The sequence below is a fragment of the Macaca mulatta genome, chromosome X (assembly GCF_049350105.2).
Source record: "Macaca mulatta isolate MMU2019108-1 chromosome X, T2T-MMU8v2.0, whole genome shotgun sequence".
In the NCBI taxonomy this organism is placed as follows: Eukaryota; Metazoa; Chordata; class Mammalia; order Primates; family Cercopithecidae; genus Macaca; species Macaca mulatta.
The window spans coordinates 142,819,579-142,841,975 of NC_133426.1; the positions used below are offsets into that span (position 1 = coordinate 142,819,579).

At 38.4% G+C, this 22,397-nt stretch overlaps 2 protein-coding genes across 2 annotated transcripts in view; one reads left to right on the plus strand and one right to left on the minus strand.

Moving 5' to 3' along the window:
• Positions 1-12,575, minus strand: part of MAP7D3 (MAP7 domain containing 3) — a 286,896-nt gene extending 274,321 nt beyond the window's left edge. The window contains exon 1 of the mRNA XM_077989382.1: positions 12,572-12,575. The gene's annotated coding sequence lies outside the window, so the exon portion shown is untranslated. The remainder of the gene's footprint in view (positions 1-12,571) is intronic.
• Positions 3,854-19,292, plus strand: HTATSF1 (HIV-1 Tat specific factor 1). Its single transcript, XM_015128304.3, has 10 exons — positions 3,854-4,053; positions 4,238-4,484; positions 6,211-6,391; positions 6,771-6,818; positions 7,277-7,431; positions 9,399-9,562; positions 11,010-11,109; positions 16,042-16,131; positions 17,037-17,174; positions 17,760-19,292. The coding sequence occupies exons 2-10, from the start codon at positions 4,299-4,301 to the stop codon at positions 18,960-18,962; spliced, it is 2,265 nt and encodes a 754-aa protein (XP_014983790.1). The 5' UTR covers positions 3,854-4,053; positions 4,238-4,298; the 3' UTR covers positions 18,963-19,292.
• Positions 19,293-22,397: the final 3,105 nt, after the last annotated feature.

Below are 22,397 nucleotides of genomic sequence, written 5' to 3' on the forward strand. Positions count from 1 at the left end.
TGCTAACATCATTCGCTTGTTAACAATTATTGGTTTTTTTTGTTTTGTTTTGTTTTTAAACTGTTGTCAATAGACATGTCAGATTTAAATCTGTGGTTTCAGAAAAAAATTTGGAGCAAGTTTAAACATATGTTTGGCACTATAGGTAAATTTGTATTAAAAAAAAAACTTAATGTTTGAGTGTGCTTTTGGTAATGTTGAGCTTTCTTTAAATGGCTTGTGGAGTCGTGAACTTTTGCTAATGATGTGGCTCCAAAAGGTAATACGTATTAACATCAGACTTCAACTTTCTGTAAAATTGGTTTACTTAAAGTGGGGGGGGGGGGGTGTGATACTGTATTAGTATTGTTTTAAAGTGGACACTGTAATAAGTGTGGAAAAACAAATAAATATGTAATAAAGTTTTAAATGACCCTTTGTAACTTTATATTCTAAAAACAATATTTCTGACAGAATATAATGGAACCCATTTTAAACCCAAAATGTTACTTTCAAGTCACAGAGCCCTAAAACAATCTTATTATTTTCCTCACTCTGAGTAAAAATTACATCTTTACTCTCCTAAACTCTAATAACTTTTCAGATATAACTTGATAAAAGTACCAGAATACAAAAGTGAAGAGAGCTTTTTGGAAGTTCATAAAACTAGAACTCAAATAACTTTTTTTTTTCATTCTCAGCAATCCTTAGGTGAGTCAGGGATATAACTCCCTAAATGGCTGTGTAGGGCATCAGCCTCCTTCCATCTGTAGCTGTAGTTGGCTTAAAATTCACAGCTTTGCTTTGATTTTTGAGAGGGTGGTCTGTTTTTCAACAGATTATCCTTGTCACAGCTAACCTTACAAGTAGTCCCTAATAGTCACAGCTTTTTTCACACTGCCTATTGTGGTTCCAGAAATGTTTCTATGGAAGATTTCATTTCTTTGGAGAGAACTCTAAATGGCAGGGAGAGGTGGGACATATGCAAAATAAAGTCTGTATACATCTCAGTTTTGCTTGGGGTCTTCCCTGACCCAAGACTTAAAATATGGACCATAATAGAGTAATACTCCACAAAGCATGAAAACACAGTCAAAAAGTTAGGCATAACCAAAATGTCCAGCAGGTAAGTCTTCGTCATTGAGGTGAAAGCACTACAAAACACTTACCACTGGCATTTCTGCTGAAAACAGCAAATTTGGGTTTGCAGAATTTCTGCAGTTTGAGTCAACTTAGGTCAGGAATTCATCAATCTTTTTGTCAGAAAGACAGAAGTCTTTTTATTTCCACTAAGTCTTGAGATTACAGGATGTGGGGATAGGAAAATTCCTGGACAGAGTGGGCTTGAAGGGACCATTTTTTTTTAAAATCTGATTTGGTATAGTTCAGTAATTTTTCAGTAAGAGTTCCTAGGCCAGATACGTGAGTCCTATCTGGAGTGCAGTCTCTGCTTTTATAGGTTAATGTATATTTATCCACCAAGAAGGGTGTGGCCTATTAGGGCAGAAATATAACACAGATCACCCCATATAAAGGTCAGAGAGAAGAATGAAGCACATATTCAAAGAGAAGTCAGCTGTGTAGATTCTTCCTAGGTCCAGCATCCCTTTATGTGGCCCATCTACATGGCAGTCCTGGAGTTTCAGTAGCCACGCCTATCTTTATAACCCACCCACCCCCCTTTTTTTACCTCAAGTGTTTCTATAACTTGCAAGAAAAAAAAAAAACTTGAAAAAGACAGGTTACAGAGACAGAGATGCTTTCAGATTACCTCAGTCACTAGGGAGTTATTCTATGAATACACAGGGAAATGAGAAAAAATAGGAACCAGGCCTCATAAGAGACCACAGCGTGGTGCAATTAGAACTGTCAGATCTCACGACCAAACAGAATGCCATTACAAGTACAATGTGTTTACTTCTCAACTCTACTGCCTAACTAATATGGTGACTCAGTGACTCTTCTTCGCTGTTTCAGCTGCTCCTCCGTGGGGAACTTCTCCATGGCAGGCCTCTGTTCTGCCTTTTACCTTCCCTGGGAGTATCTCCTTTTTTCTTTGCTACTCTGACTACATCTCTGTATGTTCCATACTCAAACTCCCTGGGAGAGGCTCTTACTGGCTCAGTTAGTCAAATCCAGCCTAGAACGCAGAGCTACTCTGCCAGGTCACCACACAGGCCCTGGGCAGCTTTTGGGCCAGGATGGCTGTGTGACATGGGGCATAAGCATAAGAAACCCTTTCAGTCACCTGCTCAAAAGACGGTTGTAGTAGAGCGGCACTCAATGACATGTGCAGTAGGATGGTGTCACATATTGTCACCTATGCTGTGAACTCGGGAATGAAACGTGAGCTCAATAACACACTGCTGAAAACAGCTGTATGCTATTTTTGGATCCAGGAAAAAATATTTAGCAAAGTTTAAGTCTAATAAAACTCACATTACCTGTATCATAAAAATGCACACAAATTCAGTTCTCCGAGTTCCTACCAGGACGCGAACTTCATGAAAAAGAAATATAATTTAGAAAAACTAACCCAAACTATTAAAAACTATTGTTATCGTTGAAACCATAGATTCACACAGCTGGTACGTGGGGAGCCAGGATTTTCTAGAAGTAGTACTCAACTGCTATGTTTAGAAGTGAAGGTCACTGGAATAGTGAAATAATTTCTTCTGGGAAGGTTTTCCCCACCCTCAAGCCTGGGTTGTGATATTTATGGTTACACTAATGAGTTCCTTATTATTTTAAATGAATTAATATTTTTTAACGGCCGCTTTAATTTTTGTGCAGAAATATTGGTAAGTATAATCCACAAACGTTTTTTGGGGTCTTCAATGTTTTCGTGTAAAGAGGACCTGGGACCAAAAAGTTTGAGAACTGCTGTCCTCCAGCATCTCGTATCTGTCATTTGCCAACCATCCTAATTCTGTCTCCCCTGAGCTGTGCCTGTCTTGTCGACTCCTGGGTCGCCAGAGCCTCGTGCAGAACCCTGCACTTAGTAGGGGCTGGATAAATACCTGCCCAACTTAAAAATATGGACCTTTACATTTTCAGCAATGAGTGTAATTCCTGAAAACAAAGTTCTGTTTAGAACAAAAGTATGCTGTGTCTTTCTAAAACAATGACAAAGAAGCGGAGTTTGCCGGCCAGTAAAGCTGGTGTTTACACTGGGATGTTTACATTTATGTCTAAGTTTCAAGTTCGCAGCTCGAGCGCCACTGAATCCTGCAGTACAAGAGGCAGGCAACTGCAGCCCCTCCCATCCTTCCCATGGAGTCAAACTCCAGCCAGAGGAAGGTATGAGACCGATAAAGGAGAAGGCTGACACCAGAAAAAAAAAAAGTTGGCCCTTTTACCCCTCATTCGTTCATTCATTCGCTCATTCCGCATTAGACACCAGAGCCGGTGCCAGGAGCTTAGGTCACCAAGAAGAACAATATCCGGTGTCCATCCCAGGGAGTCGGAAAGAAACAAGTAAAAGACACGGTTCCTGCGCGGGGGAGGGGCCTTTGGGCGAAGGAGGCGCGTCGTTTTCTCGAAGCCAGAGATATTTGTCCTGCCCGCCCCACCCACTCCCCCAAGATGGCGTCCTCGCGACACCCGCCCGGCCACCTCCGCGAGGGAATATTCCCACGCCTTCCTTCCGTCTCCCTCCCGGGCCGGCCGATTCGCCGGGAACCCCGCGGACCTCAAGGCCCTTGAGGCGTCAGGGGATCCCAGTGGCCCTCGCCCCGCCCCAAGGCCGAACCCGGTGGGCGTCGACGCCCGGCAGTAGCGCTCCCCCCTCTCCGGCGCCCCGCCTCCCCGGGTCTCGCGCCGCGTGCCGGCGTCGGCGCCTTTTGACGCCACAGTGGGCGTGTCGGCGCGACCCGCGACGTCGCGACGCGCCGACAATGGCGGCTGCGTCGGCCTGAGCAGGGCTTAGTTTACAAGTAATATCCTGACGTTGCCGAGGGAGCCGCAGTCGCCTTAGACCCGGTCGGCGGCGGCGGCGGCGGCGGCGGCGCGCCTGCGCGCTCCCGCAGCGCCCTGGACCTAGCGGCGGTGCCGAGGCCCAGCGGAGCAAGCCAGGTGGGCGGCGGCGCGGCCGAGCTCCCAGCATCAGCGCGCGCGCGCGGTGGGCGGGCAGAGCAGGGGGCGGTGCGGCAGCCGAGCGGCCCCGATTTCCCGGGGACTGCTGGGGCGCCGCGGGGAGGCGGGCCGGGGGGCGGCGGGGCGCGAGCAGAGCGCGATTGACCTCCCTTTTTCTGCTCAGCTCCAGCGTCATTTCGGCCTCTTAGTTCTTCTGAACCCTTCTCCTGAGCTGAGTAGGAAACATGAGCGGCAGCAACTTGGATGGGAACGATGAGTTTGATGAGCAGTTGCGAATGCAAGAATTGTACGGAGACGGCAAGGATGGTGACACCCAGACCGATGCCGGCGGAGAAACCGATTCTCTCGGGCAGCAGCCGACGGACACCCCCTACGAGTGGGACCTGGACAAGAAGGCTTGGTTCCCCAAGGTAGGAGAGTGCCACGGGCGCCACTGCAGAGCGGGTCGCCTGGCCAGCCTCGCGGAGCACTCCTCTTACGTTTGCTTTGCTGAGATCCTTGGTCCTTGGTCCTAGCCCCCTTGGATAGCGGCGCTTCTTTTTGTTGTGTTTGTCGGGGCACCGATGTGTGAAGGAACGTAAATCTTTAGGGTGGTGTCTTAAATGTAATTTTTAAGTTTTTTCTATGCTTTATTAATCTTGTCTGTGAAGGTCACAGTTGGTAATTACATTGATGACTGCTTTTTATTGCGAAGAGGAAAAACACCAAGAGCAAATTTAGTAGCTGTCCATTTCTGGTAGCCGACCCCACTTGTCCTAGGAACTCAGATGTTTAGCTTATGTACTATGTGCAAAATGCAGTTTCTTGGTTTTTTTAAAGTAGCTGTTTACATATCTTTACTAATTGAACTTTCTTTGCACCTTGCTTTACTTTCCTAGCAAATTTTGTCCCTAAGCATATATGTTTGAACCATATAACCACAGGAATAAGACTGGAGACGCACAGAATACAGATGGAAAATATCTGTGTATATTTGTTTGGAGTACTTGGAAATTGCTAAGTATTTTTATTTCAGCTTCGAAGTAAAATAAGTAATGTTAAACTTGGTTCTGTAAACTTTGTGGTAAAAGTGCCCTTTTAATCTGGCTCTCATGAGCAGGAAAGGGCACACTAGTAGCACGCAAATTGACTTGCAAGCCAATAATACAAAACCTGTCTCCATTGCGCGACTGGACGGCTGTTTTAAAAATTCTTTTGCAACTTTTCTTTCCCATTCTGTATTTGTATACATATTCCAATGCCTCCAGATTGTTAAAATTTACGATTTCACTTCTGTATTGGTAGTACTAGTTTTGAGTGCAGATTTGGTTTCTTCAGCATTCTGAATACTTTTAACAAAGGTGTGATAATGGATTAATGTGTGACTTTATCTTTTTATGTTATTGAAGCCCATACCTCTTCAAACTTTGGGTTTTACATTTTCCCCATTCCATGCGTGCCTAATGTTGATTGGTATGATGGTATAACTATATTTCTTTAGTTTTGCAATAACGCTTTTCCCCCAAAGGGGAGGAAGATAGATATGAGTTGGATTTGTCTTTAATTTGTTCTGTTACTAAAAGATAACGTCTTAATTTGTGATAAAGTTAAAATGAGCATTTAGTTTTACAGTTGTTAACTCCATTCTTTATATACCAAGTCAGAGTTCTGTTCTACGTGCTCTCTGCATACAGATATTTAAGTACTTATTGTACACGTATATTTGTGCATGTGTACAGTAAGAGAAAAGTGGATTCTGTGGTTAGATTATTCATTGACTGTTGGTTTTTATTGTTTTATTATCTGGTACTTCCTTTGTTGTATGTATTTGTAGCCTTAGTTAAGTAGACTGTAGAGAGGTAGTAATTTATAAATGAAACAACTAGAAAAGGTGCCAGCATCACTTAAAATGCTTTAAATCATATCTCAGACATTTGCATTGATCGTCTAAGTACTCGTGTCTTATTTTTTATCACCGCATGCACAATTTTCTGTATAAGATGACTATTGCATTTATACTCTAATAACTACAACTATTATCCACAGAAACACTTCTGTTTTAAGTTGTGTAACCATGCTGTAAAAACAATTTAAACTTCTTATGGGTGGAAATAATTTTGAATTTCTCTGTCTGGGTCTGCTGAATTGCTTGTTTAGATCACTGAAGATTTCATTGCTACATATCAGGCCAATTATGGCTTCTCTAATGATGGCGCATCTAGTTCTACCGCAAATGTTGAAGATGTCCATGCTAGAACTGCAGAGGAACCTCCACAAGAAAAAGCCTCAGAACCCACTGATCCCAGAAAGAAGGGAGAAAAAAGAAAGGCTGAGTCAGGTAAGTGGTTCTGGCTTACAAATTTTAAGTGTAAAAATTAAAAATATGGGTGTGCATATGTACAGTTGCTTTTCCGAGAATTATAATAGCTTTGAAGGAATAAGGTGAGTTTTTTCTTAAAGGTAGTGTCAGAGTTATAAAGAATCAAGATAAACTGGCCATCATTTTTCCCAGATAGGGCTCTAAAACTAATTATTTGTCCAAAGATTTAAATCCTTTGAAAGCTGGGTAGTGATTTGAGTTAGTTTATCTTGGTCTTTTAAGAGTAAGAGAAAGGTCCTGGAAGTTTCAAGAAACTGCTGCTTTGTCAAGATTCCATAATATGACTCTTATCTTTTCTTGCAAGTGTTTTATTTATTTAATTAATTTTGATTTCTAGGATGGTTTCATGTTGAAGAAGACAGAAATACAAATGTATACGTGTCTGGTATGTATAACTTTTTAAACAAGTTTAAGGTAGGAAATACTCAATTTTGAGATTTTTCATGAAGTGATTTTGAGCTTTCAGTTTCTCCAGAGTCCATTTTTTATCATTGTGTCATTTTTTGTTCAGCCGTTTATATTAGTAAGGAATATGTGTGTTTATTACAGAACCAAGAAATTTAGTGTGTAACTTTGCATACCAACCTTTGGGCGTCATTAATGTAACTTATAGCAGTGTGTCCCTTCCCATTCAGTGAGGCCCTTAACAAAGCATAATTTTAATGTATATTTGAACACACAGAAATGTGAAATGTCTTCAGTTCTGTAAACGTAAAACTCTTACATATATTTAGAAAATCAACACTGCATTCACCTAAGTTATAGATTTCTAATTGATAGAATGCTAAGTAATTCACTTTCATTATCAATTATAAATGTTTTTTAATTTTTCTTAAATGACAGGTTTGCCTCCAGATATTACAGTGGATGAATTTATACAACTTATGTCCAAGTTTGGCATTATTATGAGAGATCCTCAGACAGAGGAATTTAAGGTCAAACTTTACAAAGATAATCAAGGAAATCTTAAAGGAGACGGTCTTTGCTGTTATTTGAAGGTAAGTTGTATGATCAAATAAGTTTCTTGTATCTTCGTTTTTAACTCAGGAACCAGGGTTATAATTTCTATAGATGATAACCAACACCAAGGACTACTCAAAACAGGATATGAAGAAAACTGAAATTTCAGTTAGTACCTGTGTGTATCACATTGGTAAGATTATTTACTTGTTTTAAGAAAATATATTATCAGGTTAAAGTGTTATATAAGTATGTGACTGGAGTGCTTCTTTTGTCTTGAAAAATTCTCACTGGAAAGATTTCTTTATTGATGTGTACAGTCAATTCAGACTACATTTTAAAAATTCAAGCAGAAAAAAAAGCCAGTGACATTTTAGTTGTCCATTGGAATGAATTACACCAGGGTTCAGCAAACTCCGGCTCTGTTTTGGTAAATACAGCTTTATGGAACACAGCCACACCAATTCATTTATGCATTTGTCTATGGTTGCCTTTGTGTTTCATTGATAGGGTTGAGTGATTGCAGCACAGACCTTGTGGCCTACAAAGCCTAAAATATTTACGAACTGGCCCTTTAACAAAAGGACTTTTCTGACCCTTTTATTAGACCATGAAGGAGACGATAGCTTAGTCTTACTCCTTTAAAATATTTTTTTGAATGTGAGAAAAGAGAGAGTGGTATTAAGAGAAATTTGCAGAACTGCATGTAGTCATAGTACCATAAATTACACAAAGAAACCTCAGTGCCAAAAGCAGCCATCATTCCTGGAACACCTGCCACCTTAGGAGCATGTGTTATACATTATCACAGGGTACAGAACAAATGATGACATGTACATAAGTCAAACCTGAAAATAATTACAGAGTAAAATCAAAATGGTAAAGCAAAAGTACAAACACCACAGGTGTGTTGTGAGCATGCAGTATTCCAGTGGGATCAGAAGAGGGTAGGATTAAGGTGACAGCTTTTTGGGAAATAGGTTTTTGACCTGAATCTTAAACGTGATGGTAATGGGACATGAGCATGACCATTTTAGGATGGTAGTTTTGTAATGTTCAAATGTAAGGAGATTTGAGAGTTTTATAAGTTCTTTAAGGATTATTCAAAAATCTGATAACAGATTCTTAGGGAGTTCTGTTAGATGTTTAAAATTTTTTAAAGGAAAAAAAATAGAGTTTTGAGACCCATAGAAGTACAAGATTGTCAAAACAGTCAATTGAGTTCCAGGAAAATATAGTGAATTATTCCAGGACCTATATTTATGTGAGCAGCTGAGTTCAGTTATCCATTTTTGTTTTCTACAGGTCCTCTGATCTTTGACTCTGTTTGTATAGGGCTGATAACTGTCCTTTCTGTAAGACCCGGAATCCATACATGTATTTAATATAAAGTACAAGTCATCAAATAATTGTCTTCTGCTTCTCAGTGTATTGCAGACTTACAATTTAATGGATGAACCAAAAAATTAAAGTCTGGCTATGGTGTTCCCAGTTCCTTGAGTCATCTAGTCTTTTAAGTAAGAGTATTATAGGATTTTAAAAGAAATACACCTTAGAAATCATGCAGATTTGCCCCCTTCATTCTGCAGATAAGAAATTGCGGCCTCAAGAGACAGAATTACCCAATAATAACATAATTTACTGAACACCTACCATATGCTAGTCCTTATCCTTTCTATGCATTATTTCATTTAATTTTGTCAAGAACCTTGTGATGAAGGTATTAACTATTTCCATTTTACATATGACGATACTGGGGCTCAGGAAGCTTGAATAATTTACCCAAGTTCACACAGCCGGTTAGGGACAGCTGTGTCTCAAATGCAGGTGTCCTGGTTCGGATTCTAGAGTTCTTTATCTCAAAGAGAGAAAAAGATCTCATATATTAGTACTATATAAATATAAGAATTTAAATTATTTTGTGTATAATCATCATTCATCTAAAAAACTCCTGAACTTTTATTTCATTGTATAACTGACTATATTTTATCTTACCTTTATAAAGAGAGAATCTGTGGAACTTGCATTAAAACTTTTGGATGAAGATGAAATTAGAGGCTACAAATTACATGTTGAGGTGGCAAAGTTTCAACTGAAGGGAGAATATGATGCCTCAAAGAAGAAGAAGAAGTGCAAAGACTATAAGAAGAAGCTGTCTATGCAACAAAAGTTTGTAATTTTTTTCCCTTTTGAAAAGTTCTATATATTCTAGAGTATATTTTTGGTAATAGCCATCTAGTTTTATTCTGTCAAATGTGCCTACACATTATTTTAAAATAATTTCATTGGATCATCTGGTACTTCTAGCAATCTATACAATAGGATAATTTAGCAGTAGTGGGAATTTTAATTTTCCAGGGTGTTTATTTGTAATATAATAAGGGCTTCAATGAGCTAAGAGAAGCCATCTGTTTGGAAAACGTTGAACATCAAATTAAATAAGATAGTTAGGCTTATGTACCAGAACCATTAGTTTACCTTCTGTGTGGATTTAAATCACTTGTACCGGGGCTAAATTTTTATGTACAGGTTTGTTATAGGAATTAGAAATGACAGGATTTTATAATTGTATTTACTGTAGTTGTATGTAGTATATACTTAATGTCATCAAGTTTCTGTTATTATTCTGTTTGTTTAATGTACTTTGCAATATACTAGTTTTAAGAAATTAGTCAAAATGATAAATACTTTTATCAGAGTAAATTCTAGTGACACTTCTAACACCATGCTTAAACTAATGAAATATCATAAAAGCATTTAGTTGTGATGTCTCATCGTTTTTACAAGAGTAGGTAAAATTGCTAACCACATATTTTTTAAACAGTATCAGTAAAATTTATGATTGTAACAGAGTGAGTAGTTTTACATAAAAAGTGCAGTTTGTTTTTTATAATGATAAAGTACCTAAAAACCAATACAATTTAAAAGTATTTTTTAGCCTCAAAGTGTATCCTTCTGAACTCATAAATACTAGGAATTAGAGATTTTTCAAGGGTCTCATTGGAATGTTTGTATAATCAGACAACAGTTGCCCTGAAAAACATTAAATCTGGGGATTTCAGATACTGGGGCCATTTTGCCTCTGCCTTTTATTTTATTTTATTTTATTCTATTCTATTTTATTTTATTTTATTTTATTTTATTTATTTGAGGCAAGAGTCTTGCTCTGTCACACAGGCTGGAGTGCAGTGGTGCAATGTTGGCTCACTGCAACCTACACCTCTGGGGTTCAAGCTATACTCATGCCTCAGTCTTCCCAGTAGCTGGGATTACAGACGTGCACCACCACGCCTGGCTAATTTTTGTATTTTTAGTAGAGACGCGGTTTCACCATGTTGGCCAGGCTGGTCTTGAACTCCTGACCTCAAGTGATCTACCCGCCTCAGCCTCCTAAAGTGCTGGGATTATAGGTGTGAGCCACCGCACATGGCCCCCTGCCCATTATTTTTATTTCAGAAAGTTTTCGGACTGGAACTGTGACTGAAATACAGTTTGTTGTTGTAAAATCCAGTAATTATTAAATATTCAATAAAGTACTGTATGAACAACTCATTTTTTTCTCTCTCCAAGTCTGAAGCAAAATTTACAGTTTGTTGTTACTGCTTCATTGCCTCAGGCAGTTGGATTGGAGACCTGAGAGGCGAGCCGGACCATCCCGGATGCGCCATGAGCGAGTTGTCATCATCAAGAATATGTTTCATCCTATGGATTTTGAGGTAGGAAGTGGTGTGCTTACTGATATAAATGCTGATAGGCTTGCTTTCTCTCAAGGGAGCCTGGAGCTTGCTTGCCCCATGTTTGTTATGTCACCTCCTACGTGTTTGTGCAGTGAGTAGTAAAGGAAGATGGAGCCAAGAAGCTACTTAAGTCTTTTGATTTCCCTTCCCTTTGTTTAGCCCAGTATTGTTTTAAAGTATATCTCAGATAAGACTGTTTAATAACCATACTGCGCCCCAAACAGCAGCTACTTGGTATGAGAAACCATTGAAACATATCATCATTAAAAGATTTATGGGAACTGCTTGTGGATTTTGAGTGCAGGCCAACAAGTATGGGCTGATTTTGGTGGGGAGTACCAGCTTCACAATTGTAAATGCAAACTTCAGCTTGGTACTAAAAGTTACAATGCTTAATGTCCGTGGAAAAGTCCAAGAACAGCAAGTAAAAGTGAATAAGTACATCTGTTATATATCAACTTTTTAAAATGATTTAAAAAGAATAAAGTGAATGGAACTGTCCTTCCTCCCCTCAAAAAAGTGAATAAAGGAGGAGCAAAGAACAAGGAGTTCTAAGGAATATTGTCCTCAAAGTACCTTGTGTTACTTTCTGCCTCTATTCTTATCTCTGTCTACTGGTGTAGACTGATTTTATTGTTAGTGGAGAAACAACTCTTTATTCTCTCCCTGGTTCTGAAATTAGTGATAGCAAGTTATACAGAAAGCAGATTATACAGATAGCAAATTATACAGAGAAAAATGTTCATAATGTAAACTTCCAGGTTTACAAATGATCTAGTTGTCATCAGTGCCCATTCCTGACCCTTTTGTGCATTTAAGCAGTCAAAATGATAATATAATTGTAGCTCCCTTAGCGAGGGCTCCACAACGGACAGTTCAGCTCTATCTCAATGAATAGTGTTGTGATTACTGTGTACCTATGGAGTTTGGGCATCTTTTGAGGTCATTGGAAAGATACGTGTGGTTTCTTTATGAGATTGATTGATTGATGTCTCTTCTGACCAGAAATCTGGAAGAATTTTGAAATATAACAGTTTACAGTTGCAGTGATAATGAAATATGGTTTAAAAACACATGCACACCAGTTGCATTTTGAAATACTGTTTTTGCCAGCAATAACTTTAAAATAAACGCATAGAATTACATAGAATTACAAAACCATTAGCTGGGCATGGTGGCGCATGCCTATAATCCCAGCTACTCAGAAGGCTGATTCAGGAGAACCACTTGAACCTGGTAGGCGGAGGTTACGGTAAAATTGCGCCACTGCACTCCAGCCTGGGCAACAGAGCGAGACTCCATCTCAAAAAAAAAGAACCAAAAACAAAACAAAACCAGATCATAGTCATTAAAGCAGCATATAAAATAAATGCATAGATTGATCACAATAGTTAGTCTGCTAAATACAACTCCGAGATTTCTATTATTTATTACATTTTATCCCCCTGCTAAATAAGTGATTTGTTGAACAGAAAATCAAACACCGCATGTTCTCACTCATCGGTGGGAATTGAACAATGAGAACACTTGGACACAGGAAGGGGAACATCACACACCGGGGCCTGTTGTGGGGTCGGGGGAAGGGGGAGGGATAGCATTGGGAGATATGCCTAATGTAAATGACGAGTTGATGGGTGCAGCACAGCAACGTGGCACATGTATACATATGTCACAAACCTGCACGTTGTGCACATGTACGCTAGAACATAAAGTATAATAATAATGAAAAAAATAAGTGATTTATTAGGTGGCATAATTATTTCTGTGACTTGAGGTCTTTGATTCACACATTTCATACTCCTGCCACTCGAGTGTGAATGTAAATGCAAACCTAATTCAAAGTATCTGGAACCTCTGCAAGTAGAAATCTGTTGTGTAATTTTATCTATTCTTGTTTCTGCCTCCTGCCTTGCTCATTGAAATACCTTATTTGAGTCTAAGGATCACCCTGGGCAGACTTAGCTTTTCCTAGCTTAACAAATATTCTTTCCCCAAGACCACATTTACTCTACCTTGACCCCTATATATTCCCTCCAGTGAATATTCTTAAAGATAGAAGTTTCATGCTTGCAAATTCCTGATTTTTTTTTTAATCTTCTTGGTTTAGTATAAACATTACTTTGGAGTTACAGAGCCTTTATGCTACCCTATTTTGTTGCCTTCATAGCATTTATTATTATCTGAAGTAATTTTGACTCGTCTACTAGAATGTGAGCTCCATGACACCCAGTATTTTGTCTACCTTGTTTGCTGCTGTATTCTCAGTACATAGAATTGTGCCTGGCACACAGTTGGCCCTTAATATTTATGTGATGAAGAATTGAAAGAATTATTAAATGAAACCCTTGTTATTTACAAGCCAGAGTCTTTTCATTCATCCGGTGGATAAAACATTTTCTCTTCAGCATCTTTGCAAATGAAAGCAAATTTTCTTTTTAGATGCTTATGCCACAAAGGATGGTAGGACATTGTTTTGGCAGTGGTGGAATTAGTTCACAAAGAAATGCTTGGTGATGCTATCCTTGTTTGCCCACCTTCATGGTCTCACATGGTCCAACTAGCTTGCCGAAAGCGTGTCAGCAAGAAGAGTGACAATCTTGCTTTTGTTCACTGTCTCTGAGCACCTGAACCTCAGTGCAGACCTGTGCTGTCAGATATGGTAGCCTTGTGTGGTTAAATGTAAATTAATTAAAATGAAATAAAATTCAGTTCATCACTTTTACTAGGCACATGTAGCTAGTAGCTACCATGTTGGATAATGCAGATATACAACATTTTCATCATCACAGAACCTTCTATTGGACAACACTGGTATAGACATTGTATAACTTTTGACAGAAGTGTCCAACAGGAAAACCTGCTTTTATTGCATGTTTTTTTTTGGGGGGGAGGTGTTTGATTTGACTGAAGACTCCATATGAGCCTAAAGAACACACAGCAGCGTTGAGCTTTTTACTGGAAAACAAAAACTGAATTGTCAGGCTATCCTGAAGTATCTGAAAGGAGTCAGATTTTGGGTGGAGGGGTATATTTTGATTCCAAACAGTTAGAAGCAACATACCTAAGAATACTGTCTGATATCAGGGTAAATAGTGAAGGCTAGCTGACATTTTTAATGTAACTTCAGAGGGTCTTCAGTATTTAATTCAAATCCGTATTTTAAAATGCATTGCCTGGCAAATTTGAATACCAAGACATGAAGAGTCAAAACTCAGATGCATTAGCCGGGCGTGGTAGCACGCACCTGTAATCCCAGCTACTCAGGAGGCTCAGGCACGAGGATCACTTGAATCCGGGAGGCAGAGGCTGCAGTGAGCCAAGATCGCGCCACTGCCCCTCCAGCCTGGGCGACAGAGTAAGACTCTGTCTTCAAAATAAAAAAAAAAAAGAAAGCAAAGCAGTGAGACATTGGTATAGAAATAAAGGTGATGCCTACCCCCACCATGGAATCACACTTCAATTTAAAAGTTGTTACACATGTTGAAACAGTTTTTTAAAAATATAATCCTGATTTTCCTTGGTGAATAAAAGAGAGGTATTAGAAACAGTTTGTCAAATTCTTAAAAAGATTTTCTTGAATATTGGCTTTGTACAAAAGTCTGTGCTATTTTCTGTGAGGTATCTGAAACTCAATAAAACAAAGTTCCTGCCTTCTGAAAGCACTCACTCTAATAGGAGTTAACCACACACACACACACACACACACACACACACACACACACACCAAAAGCCATAACTTTTAGTCTCTACTCCTATTCTTCTCAGGTCTGATAATTTTGTATACAGCAGATTGGCTGCTTCTCCAAAACTGGGATTTATAAGTGGGGAAATCCAGAGTTCTGCCAACTGTAGTTTTAGAAGCCTCAGATTTATGCAAATGAGTACGATTTTATATTTTTTATTTTAAATCAGATTTCAGTAACTCCCTGCCAGCTTATTTTTGCTTTTTGAAGAACCTTATGGGAGGAAAGCCACAATTCTCTATAGTTCCTCTAGCTGATGAGAAAAATGAAAGCATGTAAGAAAGATAGATGCACTTAAATGTTTCCTAGAAAGTATAAGTCACCTTCAATAGAAATTTATAGATAGGATATTTTCATTTATATTTGTATGTAGTTGAAATTCAAGCTGATAATGTAGCTTTTCCTGAGCCCCTTTTATGCATTGGTGCTTTGAGAGAGAGTTGTTAATTCCCAGAGGGAATCTTAAATCATTTTGTTGTTGTAGGGAGATTTCCACCTGAACTCTAGGCTACCAGAAACAGCAGTACTTGAATGTTCTTAATAGAGTCATAGTTACAAGAAAGCAACAGCTAAGAATGTATTTTATTGCATGCTTAATAACAGCTCCTTATTTGTATGGTTCTATTACAGTGTGGTAGGAGACAAGACAAACAGTAATCCTTATAATGTTTACTCTGTGAGTTCAAATAGCATCTTGGAAGCACAAAAATCAATCTTAGGACACTTAGTCAATAAAAGGGATGTATTACTCTCTCTCTCCATTACAACATTTCTGTAAATAGGAATGTATCGAAAACAAAGCAAAGGGTTCTCATCAGCGTGATGTTGATGCCCATGCAGAACATAGGAATTAGCAGTCTGACTGAATATGCACCACAGGACTTCCGCCTTCTTCTCCTGCTCTGCCACTGTAGGCCCCTTCTGCTGCCTGCCATACTTGTCCATTTCCTTTGTTTAAAGCAGGGCAAACCTATAGGAGTAGCAGTGGATTTAGTAGTCTAATTTTATTTGATTTTGAGTTTTAAAAAAATTTTATAGACTGAAAAACACAGCTCACCTTAAGCGAAACCTTTTTGTGTCTGTTGATTTATCAGAACAAGAAGTTGGATTCTCAGGATTTATAGTTAAAGAAGGGAGCACACCCATTTTCATCATGCGTATTTTTCAGGATGATCCGTTGGTGCTGAATGAGATCAGAGAAGACCTTCGAGTAGAGTGTTCGAAGTTTGGACAAATTAGGAAGCTCCTTCTCTTTGATGTAAGTTTATGGCTTGGACATACGGATTCTGAAGCAGTCATTCCTCCACCTTATAAGTTCTTCCCAGATGTTAGTATACCCCTGGATTTTAGATTAATGTTTTTATAGAGTAGTCCACTATCTTGTGATAATCATCTATTAGCAATAATGAGATGAACATGGATTACAAGCCAAGGATTTGATGGATTTGGTATGCCTTGCTTATTTTCCGTCATCATTACCCTAAAGTACATGATCAGGTGAAAGAGGGTACAAGAAAAATGTTTGAGATCTCTGGTTCCCTATTAGTCACATATTCTCCTCTTTGTGAATTGTTCTCATCCTCCATATTTGGAACAATCAGGGAAAATATTCTCCTGTGTATTTCCTCTTCTCACCCTCTTTTTACTTCCAAAATTGACACCCAGTAATTAAGAGTCACCATTTATTGCTTGTGTATTACAAGCTACTTTACATGTTATCTTACTTAATTCTCAAAACCCTTTGAGGCAGGTTAGCACTATTATGCCCATTTTACAGATGGGGAAGCTAACACTTTAGAAATTGAGCACCTGGCCCAAGGTTGTTCATCTAGTAACTGACAGAGCCAGGATTTAATCCCAGGGCAATATGACTTCAGAGTTTACACTCTTAACAATTATACTGTCCTGCTTCTCATTAGACAGGGATGTCAGCAGAAACATTTCCAAGGACATTGTGCTTGGTTCTTGCTAGGTAAGATTAAGGTAAAGAAGCAGCTGACTGCATGTGACTGGCTGGGATAAAAGGGAAGAAAGACTTCATACATAAAGTCTTTTACTTCAGAGTATCAGAGAGAACACTACTACTTACCTACTTTGTGAAATGTATGTGTTTTATTTTTAATCTTACCGTTCATTCCTTTTTTTTCTTTCTTGTCTTTCTAGAGGCACCCAGATGGTGTGGCCTCTGTGTCCTTTCGGGATCCAGAGGAAGCTGATTATTGTATTCAAACTCTGGATGGAAGATGGTTTGGTGGCCGTCAAATCACTGCCCAGGCATGGGATGGGACTACAGATTATCAGGTAAATTCTGCAGCTTGTCAGGGACACACACGTTGTTTCATTACCAACAAATACTGATCCTTCAGATCTAAATTTTGGGTTTGGTTTAACCTATTTAATGTAACAATGCTTCTTTTCTTTTTATTTATTTATATGTTTTAATTTTTTACTCTTCCTCTTTATTATTTACAGTGCTTCTTTTAAATAATATTTTGCATTCAGAAGATAAAGAACTATTTGAGTTTTTCAGTTTATAAGTCTGAAAGTTTGAGGCTTGTTCAGAATAGTGATAAGAAAAGAACACATTCAACCAAATGTTACTCTTCCTTTGTATGCTGTGAAGTATGGACAGAGCTCAAATATTAACTTTTTAAGAGATGAGACATTTCTGCAGTACTGTGATATTTGGCCTTTATTCAAGTGATCTTATTTAAGGTCAACTCTAGTAAATCAAGATGTAAAGTTTTGAAAACTGAAGACAGGGTATTGCTTTCCTAAGAAGAGATGCTTTATAAAATTAAGGTTGTTTCATCAATATTAGATATGTTCAGAAAAGTAACCTTTTGCCTAAAACTTATTTTAATGGCAGTCTCCATTTATCCACAGGTGGAGGAAACCTCAAGAGAAAGGGAGGAAAGGCTGAGAGGATGGGAGGCTTTCCTCAATGCTCCGGAGGCCAACAGAGGCCTTAGGCGTTCAGATTCTGTCTCTGCTTCCGAAAGGGCAGGGCCTTCTAGAGCAAGGCATTTTTCAGAGCACCCCAGCACATCTAAAATGAATGCTCAAGAAACTGCAACTGGAATGGCGTTTGAAGAACCTATAGATGAGAAGAAGTTTGAAAAGACAGAAGATGGGGGAGAATTTGAAGAAGGTGCTTTTGAAAACAATGCTAAAGAAAGTAGCCCCGAAAAAGAAGCCGAAGAAGGCGTCCCTGCAAAAGAATCTGAAGAGGGCTGCCCCAAAAGAGGGTTCGAAGGTGGCTGCCCCCAAAAAGAGTCTGAAGAAGGCAATCCCGTAAGAGGATCTGAAGAGGGTAGTCCTAAAAAAGAGTCTAAAAAGAAGGCACTCAAAAATGATTGTGAAGAGAATGGCCTCGCAAAGGAATCTGAAGATGACCCCAACAAGGAATCTGAAGAGGAGGCTGGCCCCACAAAAGAGTCCGAAGAAGATGACTCAGAGAAAGAGTCTGACGAAGACTGCTCTGAAAAACAGTCTGAAGATGGCTCCGAAAGAGAATTTGAAGAAAATGGTCTCGAGAAAGATTTGGACGAGGAAGGCTCTGAAAAAGAGCTTCATGAAAATGTTCTTGACAACGAGTTAGAGGAAAATGACTCCGAAAACTCTGAATTTGAAGATGACGGCTCTGAAAAAGTGTTAGATGAGGAAGGCTCTGAGAGAGAGTTTGACGAAGATTCAGATGAAAAGGAAGAAGAGGATGATACATATGAAAAAGTATTTGATGATGAGTCCGATGAGAAAGAGGATGAAGAATATGCAGATGAAAAGGGGCTTGAAGCTGCTGGTAAAAAGGAGGAAGAAGGTGATGCAGATGAAAAGCTGTTTGAAGAGTCAGATGAAAAGGAAGATGAAGATGCAGACGGAAAGGAAGTTGAAGATGCTGACGAAAAGTTGTTCGAAGATGATGATTCCAATGAGAAGTTGTTTGATGAGGAGGAAGATTCCAATGAGAAGTTGTTTGATGATTCTGATGAGAGGGGGACTTTGGGTGGTTTTGGGAGTGTTGAAGAAGGGCCCCTATCCACTGGCAGCAGCTTTATTCTCAGTAGCGATGATGATGATGATATTTAATCCCTTAAACTTGCTTTTTAGGGAGAGTCCTCCATCTACATTTGCCTGTGCTTCAGGGTAATTACTAGTAGTGTTACATGAACATGTGCATAGTGGTAGGATGCCATCAGATTAAAGCATTGAAGTTTTTCATTGTTACCTGTACCTAATGGTTTTAAATATATGTTAATTGATTGTTTAGTTAAAATGTCATAGTTACAATGCAAGTAAACTGGATACTTGTTCTTTTGTCAGATTTGTTAAATGCATGCAGAATAATATTTTTAAAAGCATTGATTGAAGTTTGTGATATTCATCAATAAAAAGTTGATAATACGCAGAAACTGAAAATTGGACTTGAGGTAAATTGCATTGTAAATTCTTGATACCGCTTTATTTATACTGACGGTTGGCTTTTCTGAGGACTTGAAGAATCCCTTTGTAGTCTCCTTGCTTCCCGCTGGTAGTAGCACATATGTCTCCATTTCCTCTCTATAAACCAGAACATGTTCCTAAACTCAGAAAACAACCCTCTGGATTTGCTTTTTCTGCCCAGCCCTTGCAAATTAACTCTTGTTTGTTTTCTACCCTCTTTCCATTAAAATTGACTCTCAGATGTGCAAAAGTGAATTTCCTGTGGTCTACAGCTCCCATTATTATTAAAAATCTAGAGAACCAGATTAGAATTCTGCCTTGTACTGTTAGCCTCCTTGGGCCCCTTTAGAAGTTAATTCAAGTTAGAGGACCTCTTCCCAGAAAAAAATGGGGAGGTTCATGGATGCCCTGAAGTTGAAGAACTTCATGCATGCTTCAGTTGTTCGTTTTTTTAGAATCTTAGTGCCTAGCACTGTGCAAAGTTGTGTAGTCCCAATAAAATTGTGGGTCTTTCTTGATTATGCTTTCCAAATTCAGTATTGATGAATTTACTTTTGATGTAGCATTAAGAAGCTGTTCTCAGAAATTAGAAGCATTAAAATAAACTGCATTGGTGCTCTTTCATTACAGTATCTGTAAGTGTAACCCTCTAGATAGAGAAGAGTTCCTATACTTCAAGTCTGTTTTTATTTTGAGAATTTTTTAGTTGATGTCTGGGATTTCGTAAAATCTTCAGGATTTTCACCAGGGATAAGTCAGTAAATGGGGTGAAGAAAGTTAAGTATAGAAAAATTGCAAACCAAAATAGTATTTCCTTTAAAGATAAGCCAGAAGCATTTAAACTTGAATTTATTGGAAAATTGGTTTTCTAAATGAAAGGAAAAGAAAGCTTTACCTTCCATATACAGTGGTTAGAACGGATTACCCTACAACATAAATTAGCTCTGAGACCATTAGGAGAATTTATTTCATTCTTTACGTTAAAATTTATAATTTTGGAAATCCAGAATCTCTCAAAAGAATATACTATCCATCTAGTCTGTTGTTTTAGATACTAACCATTGCTTAGTAAAGACTCCCTGCCACAATTTTGGGATGGGAAATACATTAAAAATAGAGCAAACTTTCACTATTTGGTGGGTTTTGTCTAAAGTCATTGCCACCCCTGGCAGGTTAACCGTCTTCTGTGTGAACTCAAGTGTGTGTGTGTGTTCACAAGTGTGTGTTAATGGATTTCAGTTATGCGATACTGTCCTGAATATTTTGACTTCAATTTGGTTGATACCACATACACAGGTTCTTTTCATATAAACACACTCGAAGTGAAAATCACAAACAGATGTAAAATGGTAAATAATTTATAAGGTGATATAAACAACAGAAATTAGAGTCATAAAGCACACATAGCTACCTGTTTACTAAGTAATCAGATTGTATTAGTCCTGAAAACTGAATTTAATGTGAGGCAAGAATACATCCTATTATCAAAAGAAAAATGGGAGCGGGGTGGATTTTAAGCCCAGCAATGCTCCACAATCACCTGACAACTACTAAGTTTAATGCTCCTTACAGCTATAATTTACACAAACTATTGGTACATTCTGTCCTAAATGCATAAACCAGAAGTGGCTTCAGGCGTAACTTTGAATGGCTTGAATGCCCTGCTGTCTGAGTCCACAAGTACCTTGTACAAAAGAACAAACATGAAACTTCATGTTAGAAAAAACTATTTCTGGTCTTTGCAATATTAATGAAATACTGAAATTATTACTGCTTTCTATAAAAGAAATGTAATAAGGGCAAAATTGGAGTAACTCAAGTACTTCCTTCTCAAGTAGTAATAGCTCTGGGCTCTTTGTGAAGCCCTGAGGAGCCAAATCCAGTTCATTTGGAAGCCACTACTTCCTTTTCAGAGTATAATCTGCTTTCTTGATGTAAATTATTTGGTCATTTCTGAGGCTTGGCAAGAAGGTAGGGATTAGCTAATATTCTGATTATGCCTTTCTCAATCATGTGAGTGATTTTTTGAAAAGTAAACCAAGTATTTCTATGTAATGCAGAGAAGTGCTCTTAATTAGTTTGAACAAAGCCATGGCCTGGAGAACAGTAGAAGGCTTATAAATTTGCCCTTTGTGAATATTTGTCAATTTTCTTATAGATTTTTCCTTATTGAATCTCTTTCAGATACAAGCTGTATGCCTTTCTTTGGATGGTAACTTCATTTAAAATGAGTTTGCTCAAATGATTTTTGCCTCTTACCACACCTCATTTACATGATGGGCTTTGTGTATATCTTTCTAGTACTTCCCTGATGGAAGAAAAACATGTTAAAATTATTCCCTTCTAAAATCACAAATTGATACTGCAGATAGCCTAAATTCGTGGATGCCAGTTATTACAGGGGACGATTGCTTGAGAAAAAGACTTCATGGTATAAAGTTGACTTTTAGCTATTCAGAGCCCCACAGGTCTATTTTACTTTCCATTTGAAACCAAGAAGATACTGCTCTTATGGTATGCCAGATGTATTACACTCAAATATCACAAACAGGTTGGCTTAGAAACATATTTGAGTTATCTATGAAACTTCAAGTCTGTGCTATTAAGATGCGCTGGTCGTCCCAGGCTAAATAAAGAAAGCTAGGCCAGCAGTGGAGCACAAAGGTGGCTTTTTTTGCTTCCAGTGTTCTACTTTTTGCACCACTTCTTAATGTTAAATAGTAGTGATAGTATTAGAAGAGTCAAGCTCTAAGAACAAAAGACCTTTTGATTTGCCCTTTTCCAGGTTTATAATAGAAATTAGGCTTAAATAATGATAAACCTGCAACATCTTCATGTAAACATTTCTAGACTCAACTATGTGACTTTACAGTTTGAAAATGTGATTATCTTGACCCCTTCTTTCTTTTTTCGTATTTTTACAATACCTTTTAAGTAAACAGCATAAACTTTGTTTTTTAGGCGATTCTTAAGAAATTAGAGAATAGGTTAATAAAAATGTGTACAGCACTTGGATGCTTTTAATGTCACATTTCACTGGGAATATATTGATTATCATATTGAAATACTAGTAGTGTTAGG

Excerpts from the sequence above, each read along its gene's own strand:
- HTATSF1 (XM_015128304.3), top strand. The coding sequence starts at position 4,299 with ATGAGCGGCAGCAACTTGGATGGGAACGATGAGTTTGATGAGCAGTTG. Across the intron at positions 6,819-7,276 it reads TACAAATGTATACGTGTCTG|GTTTGCCTCCAGATATTACA; the intron begins GTATGTATAACT and ends CTTAAATGACAG. Across the intron at positions 17,175-17,759 it reads ATGGGACTACAGATTATCAG|GTGGAGGAAACCTCAAGAGA; the intron begins GTAAATTCTGCA and ends ATTTATCCACAG.